This window comes from Sinohyriopsis cumingii, unplaced genomic scaffold (genome assembly GCF_028554795.1).
Source record: "Sinohyriopsis cumingii isolate HCF-2022 unplaced genomic scaffold, ASM2855479v2 utg005088l, whole genome shotgun sequence".
Lineage (NCBI taxonomy): Eukaryota > Metazoa > Mollusca > Bivalvia > Unionida > Unionidae > Sinohyriopsis > Sinohyriopsis cumingii.
Window position 1 is genome coordinate 21,420 of NW_028316889.1, and position 12,322 is coordinate 33,741.

At 37.7% G+C, this 12,322-nt stretch overlaps 2 protein-coding genes across 2 annotated transcripts; both read right to left on the reverse strand.

Annotated features, from left to right (window-relative positions):
• Positions 1–325: 325 nt before the first annotated feature.
• LOC149768986 (vitrin-like) lies at positions 326–3,836 on the reverse strand. The gene is made up of 2 exons (XM_089949987.1): positions 3,804–3,836; positions 326–1,004 (listed from the first exon to the last, which is right to left on the reverse strand). The coding sequence occupies exons 1-2, from the start codon at positions 3,834–3,836 to the stop codon at positions 432–434; spliced, it is 606 nt and encodes a 201-aa protein (XP_089806113.1). The 3' UTR covers positions 326–431.
• Positions 3,837–5,337: 1,501 nt separating this feature from the next.
• LOC149768987 (matrilin-1-like) lies at positions 5,338–7,090 on the reverse strand (the record flags this gene model as incomplete). Its single annotated transcript, XM_089949988.1, has 1 exon — positions 5,338–7,090. A coding segment is annotated over one exon (548 nt), but the record flags the coding sequence as incomplete, so codon positions are not given.
• Between the last annotated feature and the right edge of the window lie 5,232 nt (positions 7,091–12,322).

Consider the following 12,322-nt stretch of genomic DNA (forward strand, 5'->3'; position numbering starts at 1 on the left):
TGGCATTAAAATATAGTTATGAGTTGCTGACAAAGATGGAGCAACAGAACAGACTAAACTTCAAATACAATCCATGTGAACCAAAATCAACTTATTTTTAAAAAAATTATATTATCTCTGTTCAAACAAAGCGGGGGAACGGTGCTTGGCTCACCGCGTAAGTCTTTTAAAAGTGTTGTCATGTTCACTGCGATATCTCCGTCCATGTCAGCATTTGGTCCGTAGTTATGGACAAAATAACATGGTGTACTAAGTGCTGACTATCAAAGACGATATCTACATTGCATTCGTCTGTTCCTCGGGGTCATTGTTTAAAAAAAGCATTGCTTCCTCAGGGTAACAAATATGTGCAACAAACGCAGAAAATGTCAAGGGATTAAGTTTAATGATTGCTTCCATTTGCAAGGCATCATAGAGAAAGCTTGTTCCTTTCACTGACAAATCAACGATATAACTCTGCTGACGACCAGTAGCAAGGACTGGAAATCTCTGACGCTTATGATGTGCTGCCTATCGGTCGCAATTCTTTCGAGGTCCAATGTGTACGCCTTTTCTACTCCAATAGCTATGATGTCAGAACTTTTTGCACGCAATTGCTGAGCAGCTTGTTCTAGATGACCATCAATAGACTGCCCGTCCGTCAGAAAGATAACAACATCCGGGGCACTGGGGCGATCTCCATGACTACCAACTAAGATATTTGATTCTATGAATAATAACGCATCTGCAGCATGATCATTTCCGCCACGCGGGTGCACCCGATGGAGAGCAGAGAGAAGAGTGTTCTTGTTTTGATACGAGTCCAAGTTCCATTGTACGTGAGAACCATCATCAAACGTTACCATGGCGACTTGAGTTGCTGCGGGTCCGATGTCAAGATGATTTATAACATTCTCAAGAAAATGTAAGATGTTCTGAAACTCAGTCCGATCAATGCTGGTGGTATCATCAATTAGGAAGACGACATCTTTGCTGCAACCTGTTGAAAACAGATACCTCAGTAACTGAAATACGATAATGTCTTAATATCAACGCGTCTTTTATTTATGGTGTAGTTTTATAATTGTTGGCCTGCAGAAAAAGGGGTTTTAACTGGATCTAGTGAATTTTCAGTGCCTTTTTCCATGGCATTGGGCATTAATCCCTAAATCCAGTTAGATAGTCACACACTAAGGCCAACAAATAGTGTTAGGTCCACCGGGTACAGCCACTACATCATTGTATTACAGCCACTACATCATTGTATTACAGCCAATACATCACTGTATTACAGCCACAGCATCATTGTATTACAGCCACAAAATCATTTTATTACAGCTACTACGTCATTGTATTACAGCCACAACACCATTTTTATTACAGCCACAACATCATTTTATTACAGCCATTACATCATTTTACTACAGCCATCACATCATTGTATTACAGCCACTACATCATTGTATTACAACCACTACATCATTGTATTACAGCCAGTACATCATTACATTACAGCCACTACATCATTTTATTACAGCAACTACATCATTTTATTACAGCCATTACATCATTTTATTACAGCCATCACATCATTGTATTACAGCCACTACATCATTGTATTACAGCCACTACATCATTTTATTACAGTCACTACATCATTGTATTACAGCCACTACATCATTGTATTACAGCCACTACATCATTGTATTACAGCCACTACATCATTGTATGACAGCCACCACATCATTGTATTACAGCCAGTACATCATTGCATTACAGCCACTACATCATTTTATTACAGCTACTACATCATTGTATTACAGCCACTACATCATTGTATTACAGCCACTACACCATTTTTATTACAGCCACTATATCATTGTATTACAGCCTCTACATCATTGTATTACAGCCACTATATCATTTTATTACAGCCACTACATCATTTTTATAAGTCTTATTTATGAAATATATATTTTACACAGATTTAATGCTGGAATATTGGAAGCATCAACAGTTTGCAAAATTCAGCGTTTTCCATTGCAGGAATCACAGCTTGAAAGCAAAAGTCCAAAATCAAGATTTTCATATGACTTTACGATTTACTAACATAATTTATTATTTGTTTTCTTTAAAAGGCCATCGCTCAAAAAGACACGAACACTTCCGAAGTTTCCTACAAAAATCTTATAAAGACACAAAGATTATACTCAGTCGACACGTGCGATTCTCATTTATAAGAACATCTGAGGCCACAGATAAACATACAATGTAGTCGTAATTTCTGAAAACGGGTTCATGTTGTCAGACTGATTTTGTCTTCAAAAGCTTTGATCAGTTCCATGGCAGATCAATCGTTGTTTTCTTTACTTTTATTTTCTCTTTGAGTATAATGTTTATCACGCTCTGGCCATTCGAGGACACAGTGTTAGTCTGAGTCCATAGGTTTAATCACTGGTCCTTTTTGATTACTGGTTTACCAAAACCGATTGATGATCACTGACACCAAGCGGTATGACAAAGGCATGTATACCTGCAGTATTCCGACTCGCAGATGTGTTGTGTCTAACCGTGAGGCAGCTTGTCGGCCACCATGCGGATATACAACATAAACGCAAAACTATTCAGTACCATAGAAAACCTGTATAACAAAGTGACTAGCGCAATTCTCGTCAATAGCAACATAGGATATTGGTTTAGAACCAAAGTCGGAGTCAGACAGGGTGCCTTTTCTAAACAACTCTCTTCAACATCTACCTGGAAAGGATCATGTCCAATGCCTTCGAAGACATGTCCGATGCCTTGGGGACAGTGTCAGTGTTGGAGACAGAACAGTGGATATGGATCCGATAATAGCTCTTATTTTGAACGTGGTATCCGCGGTGGAATTTCTATGTAGAGGTATTGTTATGTTGGCGCAAACATTCCGCTCGTGAACCAATAAGAAACTTCCCTCCCAAACAGTCATGTATCTGGATAAAAATAAACAGTTTGAATGAGTCTTGATGCATCCCGTGTCTGTAAGTAAGTTAACGTGGATTGATCCAAATGATATAGTCGTCCACGATTACGACAACAACAACGACCACGGTTACTTCTCTGATGTTGGCCCGCATAATAAAGACTAGCTACACAACACTCACAATGATTATCGGCTGGTCCTAGAAGAGTTGTTGGTGAGAACCGAGTGGCTGTCACAATATTAGTGTGGAAGTGTGCAAGTTTACAGAATGTATCAAGTTTGTGTTACGACTATATGGTCACAAACTAAGTAACAGAAAGAAGAAGAAAAAAACTTTGCAAAGCTTAAGTAATTTAATTATTAAAGTTATAAAACAAAATCTGTATTTTGAATTGAATCCAACATAATCGTTATAGAAGTTCTAGTCAAGTGCAAAAAAAATCGAAATGTTGCAAATGAGTTCCAAATCCTTGAATATACAGATCTGTCATCAGTCCGGGTGTGTCAAAAAGGCATTGTCCAGAACTCTTTTGTATAACTCATAATAGTTCAAGAATAATATTTTAATCCAATCAGCACTTTCTCTTTCCTCTGAATAATTCAAATGCATGTCTCTTCTCAAATAGTCTCTTAATGCAACATAAAATACATCTGCAGACTTGATCTTACAACAAGAACACAAGAAATAGGAATGAGAAAAATGTCAGGCCTTAGCCATTGATATACTGGCGTAAGAGGTAATTTGGCACCTTCTATTACGTGACAAAATGCAAACACCCAACATCTTGAAAGGACCCAAGTGACCTAATCCGTCCAATGGGAAGGAATTAACTTAATTATTCTAAGAACCCAACTGATATACCTGCCCAGTTAGGAACAACGCTAAACTTATCATGTTTACGACTAATATTATTATTAATAGTAACCGTAAATACGTACATAACCATCTATGTAAAGATCCTACGCAAGCTTACTCTTAAAGATTAATATCTTAAAATAGTACACATGCATGTACACGAAATTTTGCTATAGATATTTACCATAATTTACAGTCATGAAAAAAATTACAACAAGTATGGATGTACATAACACGTCCAGAGCCTGCGCAAGAAATTCAGTTAAGTAGTCCAAGAACGCAATTTGCAGTTATATCTGGGGTTGGGGATACGTGTGTCACGGAACCATCTGGGGATACGGTTTCGTCAGCGCACCTAGAAGTCGCCGTATTTAGAAATGAATACGGGTCTGCGCACAGGTGTAACTAACAATTATGAGAAAGACTTTTTCAAACTTATAAACATGAATGAGAGTTGACTTTGTCTGTGATAGCAAACAAGACAAATTCAACATTCTGATTGCGGATGTGTCATTTTCGAGTCGCGAAAGATTATCGACGGAAGATTCATTGCCATCCACAGTTTCAAAAAATCATGTAAGCACGTTTCTGTTGGACTTAAGTAAATCACTGATGTACGACAATGCAGGCAGACATAGATAGATAGATAGATAGAGAGATAGACAGATAAACAGAAAGATAGACATATATACAGACATACAGAGAGAAGATAGACGGATGGATGGATGAATTTATGGATAGGTAGGTACATAAATATATACATACATACATACATATATACATACATACATAGAAACCAATAGGTTTAACAGATATACTGACCGATAAATACGTGTGTGTGTGTGTGTGTGTGTGTGTGTGATTTGGACGTAGCTTTAACAATTTTTCAGCACCGCTCTGGTGGCCTAGTGGTCGGAGGGTCCGCCTCGTATGCGGGAGGTGGTGGGTTCGATACCCGGCAGAGTCATACCAAAGCCTTGCAAAAATGGTACTAGCAGCTGCCTCGCTTGGCGCTCAGCATTAAGAGGTTAGTGTTAGGACTGGTCGGCCTGGTGTAATGTGACTGGGTGGGACATCATGCTATATGTCTGAGGCATGATGCCCCCAGTGCTAGACATCACTACAAACTGCTAAACTGCAGACATCGCAGCAATATAACTGAAGAAAACTGGTAAAGCTACGTTAAAAATCCTAATCACACACACACACACACACACACACACACACACACACACAATTTTTCAGTCATATCGCTACAATGTCTGCAGTGTGGCAGTTTATAGTGATGTCTAGTACTGAGGCATAATGCTGCAGACATGTAGCACGACGTCCCACCCAGTCACATTGTCCTGACACTAGGCCAGGTTAGTCCTAACACTAACCTCTTAATGCTGAGCGCCAAGTAAGGCAGCAATTAGTACCATTTATGTAAGTCTTTGTTAAGACTCGGCCGGGATCGAACCCACGACCTCCCGCATCCGAGGCGGACGCTCTAACCACCAGGCCACCGGAGCAATTGATAAATACGTACCGATGTGTGTGTGTGTGTGTGTGTGTGTGTGTGTGTGTGTGTGTGTGAAACAAGGCTTGATTCACGTCTCTCGATGATGCAGGTTGGTGCTATGCTTTTTCCGTTCAGCATAAATGGTTGTCCATCGGCTGGTTTGACCATGACATATATATTAACAATTCTACACCATCAAGGTTCTGGATGTTGGGGGCACAGTGAATCATTACTGATTACATAAAGTGAAGAACAAAACATGGATAATGTTTACAACGACTGAACAATTTTAGTGAAACTGTATTGAAAATTGGATTTAGTTTTAGGAAGCAAAGGCCAATATTGCAAGGAACACGAGAAAGCGAGAGGCCTTCAGAGTGTTTGAGTTTCTTAAACGATTTGAAAAAAAGAAATGGCATACTTATTTAATAGATGAAATAAAGAATAAAAAGCCTCTTTTCTGAAAAAAGACAGTGATATAAGAATAAAAATATTATGCCATATATCTTGTGCCAAAACCCCAGCAAGCCGATTAATAGACGCAGTAAAAATATTCTCTTTAAGTCGCATTTTCTATTTTAGTTTTTGGCTTCCCTCAGCCCCACGCGACGCAAAAATAACTACATGAATGTAAGATAAAATTTCTCCAGCAGGCGCAACGTATTGAAAATTGTTTTCAATTAATAATGTTTTAGATACATTACTTATATCATTGAATTTTTACATCCCTGCCCAAGAAATTAAACTTTGTATGTAGAAGAGGTAAAAATCCCACGATCTATGCAAATGAAGGTATGGCGAATTTACAACCTGGCATTAAAATATAGTTATGAGTTGCTGACAAAGATGGAGCAACAGAACAGACTAAACTTCAAATACAATCCATGTGAACCAAACTCAACTTATTTTAAAAAAATGATATTATCTCTGTTCAAACAAAGCGGGGGAACGGTGCTTGGCTCACCGCGTAAGTCTTTTAAAAGTGTTGTCACGTTCACTGCGATATCTCCGTCCATATCAGCATTTGGTCCGTAGTTATGGACAAAATAATATGGCGTACTAAGTGCTGACTATTTGAGACGAGATCTACATTGCATTCGTCTGTTCCTCGGGGTCATTGTTTAAATAAAGCATTGCTTCCTCAGCCTAACAAATATGTGCAACAGACGCAAAAAATGTCAAGGGATTAAGTTTAATGATTGCTTCCAATTGCAAGGCATCGTAGAAAAAACTTGTTCCTTTCACTGACAAATCAACGATATAACTCTGCTGACGACCAGTAGCAAGGACTGGAAATCTCTGACGCTAATGATGTGCTGTCTATCGGTCGCAATTTTTTCGAGGTCCAATGTGTACGCCTTTCCTACTCCAATAGCTATGATGTCAGAACTTTTTGCGCGCAATTGCTGGGCAGCTTGTTCTAGATGACCATCAATAGAATGCCCGTCCGTCAGAAAGATAACAACATCCGGGGCACTGGGGCGATCTCCATGACTACCAACTAAGATATTTGATTCTATGAATAATAACGCATCTGCAGCATGATCATTTCCGCCAAGCGGGTGCACACGATGGAGAGCAGAGAGAAGAGCGTTCTTATTTTGATATGTGTCCAAGTACCATTGTACGTGAGAACCAGCATCAAACGTTACCATGGCGACTTGAGTTGCTGAGGGTCCGATGTCAAGATGGTTTATAACATTCTCAAGAAAATGTAAGATGTTCTGAAACTTAGTCCGATTAATGCTGGTGGTATCATCAATTAGGAAGACGACATCTTTGCTGCAACCTGTTGAAAACAGATACCTCAGTAACTGAAATACGATAATGTCTTAATTAATATCAACACGTCTTTTATTTATGGTGTAGCATTATCAGAAATACATTTTAATTGCATTGAATATGGAATTACTGTCTCTATATATTGGGAATACGGACGTAGGAGACCTATTATCAGGTCTTTGCAAACAAATCTGCATAAAAGAAGTCCAAAGGTCTAATCAAGGTCAAGAACAAGGAAGCGTTCCACCTGATAATAACAATATGATTATGTTGTGTGTGCGTGTGTTTTTGTTGTTAAATTTTTTATTCTTATATATTCCTGTTTAAATGCGAACACACACGTGTGTGTGTGTGTGTGTGTGTGTGTGTGTGCGCGCGCGCGCGTGTGTGTGTATGTTATTCGTTGCAAGTAATCCAACACTGGTATGAACGACATGTCATGTTCCGACATTCTGAACTTATAATACAAATTTGATTTCATTCAAAACGCATTATTGTCCTCATCAGGTTTTGGGTTTAAGCATCATTCAAGTGAGGGACTGGCACTATAAGTTTTGGTAAACTTCTTAAAATAATTGCCAATGAATGCAGAGAATTCATGCACTATTATTTGAAATAATTCAACTAAACTCTTTTCACTGTAACACAACAAGAACAGTTTTCTTTGCGTGGTTGACCGGTGCCCTCACGTGATGAACTAGTGCCTTCAATTGAAGTAATTTATGTTGACGTTGTCACGTAAATAATTCACTTCCTTAGTTGGTTCTATAGTTGTTTTAGGTAATAGTACTATCGAGCAACAATTGTTTTCACTTTATTTTATCTGGTCGAATTTTGATACACATAGTGATTACATACTACGATAATTGTTGGCCTGCAGTTAAAGACGTTTGAACTGGATATAGTGAATTTCAGTACCCTCTTCCATCGCATTGGACAATAATCCCTAAATCCAGTGATATAGTCACACACTAAGGCCAACAAATAGTGTTAGGTCCACCGGGTACAGCCACTACATAATTGTATTACAGCCACTACATCATTGTATTACAGCCACTACATCATTTTTATTGCAGCCACCTACATCATTGTATTACAGCCACTACATTATTGTATTACAGCCACTACATCATTGTATTACAGCCACTGCATCATTTTGTTACAGCCACAACATCATTGTATTACAGCCACTACATCATTTTTATTGCAGCCACTACATCATTGTATTACAACCACTACATCATTGTATGACAGCCACCACATCATTGTATTACAGCCACTACATCATTTTATTACAGCCACAACATCATTGTATTACAGCCACTATATCATTATATTACAGCCACTGCATCATTATATTACAGCCACTGCATCATTTTATTACAGCCACTATATCATTTTTATTAAGTTTTATTTATGAAATATATATTTTATACAGATTTAATGCTAGAATATTGGAAGCATCAACAGTTTGCAAAATTCAGCGTTTTCCATTGCAGGAGGCAGAGCGTGAATCAAAAAACCGAAATCAAGGTTTTCAAGTCTCTACTGAGTTCGAAGAAGTTTGATGTTTGCAAACTGCATGTGATAGTTATATCTATAGTATGATGTTATAAAATATACATATGACTTTACAAGTTACTAACAATACTTTATAAAATATACATATGACTTTACGAATTACTAACAATAATTTATAAAATATGCATATGACTTTTCGAGTTACTAACAATAATGTATTAATTGTTTTCTCATTTATAAGAACAGCTGAGGCCACATATAAATACACAATGTAGCCGTAATTTTTAAACATGGGTTAATGTTGTCAGATTGATTTTGGCTTCAAACGTTTTGATCAGTTCTGTGGCAGATCAATCGTTGTTTTCTTTGGTTTTATTTTCACCTAGATTCTATCAATCGTTGTTTTCTTTAGTTCTATTTTCACCTAGATTCTAATGTTTATCATGCTCTGACCATTCGAGGACACAATTTTAGTCTGAGTCCATAGGTTTAATCACTGGTCCAGTCTGATTACTGGTTGATGATCACTTACGTACAAAGGCCATATCCAGATCACATTCGATCCAATATAATTCAAAGATTACTTAAGCACAAAAACTGTTTTAAGATCACTCAAATTCACAAGTAGTAACATTATGGCAGTCTGAGATTATGTTTACTAATCAAGGTTGCTACTTCTATACCCCATGAATTTACCCCTTTAACAAACAACCACACATCTGCGGCGAATCCCCATAGACACGAATACAGAGGTGTGATATTGCGATTACCAACGTGCATTCACAATCAGTTATACCCTCCACAGATTATAACACAAATCACGGTTCTACCTGCGACTATTGCCGACTAGGTTTTTTTTTTTTTTTTTTTATATACGCGTGCACCCACGGTTGTAAACAATGTGGGCCCTCAAGCGAAGTTTCCAAGGTGCTACATACAGATAAATACAAGCACTGTAAGCTAGTCCTATCACTGTTAATATTGATCTACGATGCCTGCGGTATACTGTCTGTGGTATAAGTCACGAAATGGAGTATTCTGGTGGTTTATAATAATCAAACAGGAACCAAACCTTTCTTGACTTGTCCAAGAGAGTGGCCACAAGCGATGTGCAAACGACTCGATTTATTGTTGGTGAAAAGTGATAATTAATTTTTTGAGATACAGAATTACAACTTCAGGACACCGGCAATGACAAACATGTGGAAAACGTATGCAATCTATAGCACTGATAAAAACGAGATAAGTACACTATCGAAAATTATAGGCGATGGAATAGGAATTCTCAAACGATTCCTTTCACATCGACAAATATAGAAGGGAGTATCACATAATTTGTCTCCAGCGCTGTTAATATTTATATTTATTTTATAGTTATAGTTAACAATTTTCGGTGGCCTAAACGGTTTACAAGTGACACTCTTGAACAAAATAGCTCAAGTTCGAATAACACTCACTGAAAATTATATTATTCTTTATTGATTGTGGAACCGTCGAGTTTAGGTTGCGTTGTTCATGAAGAAAAAAGTCAAATCGAAAGATATACCTTCATTATTGATTCTAACTACGAGCCACTAATAATTTTTTGAGACATAGTCCAGTCTGAAACAACTTCTGAGGCTTCCAGTAGCTTGGTACTCGAGTGGCTTTTCCTAGATTGAAATTCAAACGGTCATAATTTAACACTGACTAAAACACATCTGTTGACTGAGAGACATTAGTGTACAACTATCTTGAAACAGTAGCATGCCTATAATTCTAAAACAAAATGATATTCAGTAAATAATTCTAGCAAAGACCGTTTCTTTTGGCATGAGAATGTTATTATAGAGAATTATCCAATATCGAAAACTTCAGCGAGTGACAGGTAAAGTATTTTAAAAGGATTAGTGTGTTTGTAAAGTCACATAATAATATTAATTCACTCATTCGTCTAAATGCTTCAAACCGATTCGTCAACGTAGCCCACAATGTGTTGCATGATTTTTTAAATATATATCGAGAGCTTCTTGATAAATTAATCGAGTTTGGGATCGTTTTAGTGCAAACACTACGGAAATATAACACGACAATTGTGAATAGTTATTGTATGATGCTTTGCATTGAACCTTTAAGTCGAGGTCAGTGACGACATTGAAATGACCAAAGACAACGAAACCGGAATTATTACTGCAGACACTAAAGGGAAAATCAATTAGAGAAAAACGTTTGCATATAATATATCAATTGCATCCCAAACCACACTATTACAATATATAAATTAATAAACAATAAACGCAGAAACGAAACAGCAGAGTCAGTGAAGGAAATTCTCCGAAGCCGTTTCCACGTTCGATTGAGCGAAATCCGAAGCTGAGACATGCAAGCACTCCATGACATTTGATATATTTGGATGCAAACGTACGAAGTCTGGCCGTTTTCGAATTGGTGCATTAATTGATGGAAATTCTAAACAGGCTTGTAAGAAAGACGCCAGAAAGAACAAACATGTTCATTTGCTTTGCAAAAGCCTGATCTAAAGTCATATATTACAAGAACATAAATATATTGTATATTGTTTGATGGACTTAATGAAATTCTAACCTATGAACTAGAGTTTGACCTTCGGATTTAGACAACATTGTTGCACACGAGGAGATAAAACAAAGTCGACTGTTTAAAGAAAACAATAAAACAGCATTATATGCATATAGAAAGTTCAATGACATTGAGAAGCAATGGATGCAAAGGAGTTTGCCTTGGAAAAGTGAACACAGCGGAAGAACATGAATATGTTAATGAATCACATTTGATTGCGTTACGTGATGGATCCAGTGTTCGATAGCGCCTTAAATGTGGTTTCAGAATAAAGTTGCGTTAACAGCGTTGTGGACTAGGTAAATCTGTCTTTGAGTATTATCGCGACCGGCGGAAGCGAAAACTTGCGAACACCAATGTGGAACTTTAGTCGAGGAAACCCCAGCGATGTCTTTGAGGAGAAGGTCAATTATTAAGTCAATGAAATAATATATGTGATTAAAGCAATTGATTGCGGTTTCTGAACGTAAACAAGTACAATTACAACTAAAATATGTTGTTGAAAAAAGCAATTGTACAAGGTTTTTCCATTATATACAGGAATGCAGTCTGTGAATCAGCTTATTCAATTCGCGATAGAAACGTGGTAAAAGAACACGAAGCGGTATGACAAAGGCATGTATAGCTGCAGCATTACGACTCGCAGATGAGTTGTGTCCAACCGTGAGGCAGCTTGTCGGCCACCATGCGGATAAAAAACATAAACGTAAAACTAATCAGCACCATAGAAAACCTGTAGAACAAAGTGATTAGCGTAATTCTCGTCAATGGTAACATTGGACATTGGATCAGAATCACAGTTGGAGTCAAACAGGAGTGCCTTTTCTAAACCACTCTCTTCAGCATCTACCTGGAAAGGATCATGTTCGATGCCTTCGAAGACATGTCCGATGCCTTGGGGACAGTGTCAGTGTTGGAGACAGAACAGTGGATATGGATCCGGCAATAGCTCTTATTTCGAACGTTGTATCCGCGGTGGGATTTCTATGTAAAAGTATTGTTATGTTGGCGCAAACATTCCACTCGTAAACTAATAAGAAACAACCCTTCCAAGCAGTCATGTATCTGGATAAAAATCAACAGTTTCAATGGATCTTGATGCATCCCGTGTCTGTAAGTGAGCTCACATGGATTGATCCAA

Excerpts from the sequence above, each read along its gene's own strand:
- LOC149768986 (XM_089949987.1), bottom strand. The coding sequence starts at position 3,836 with ATGATAAGTTTAGCGTTGTTCCTAACTGGGCAG. Across the intron at positions 1,005-3,803 it reads CGTTGTTCCTAACTGGGCAG|TTACTGAGGTATCTGTTTTC; the intron begins GTATATCAGTTG and ends ATCGTATTTCAG.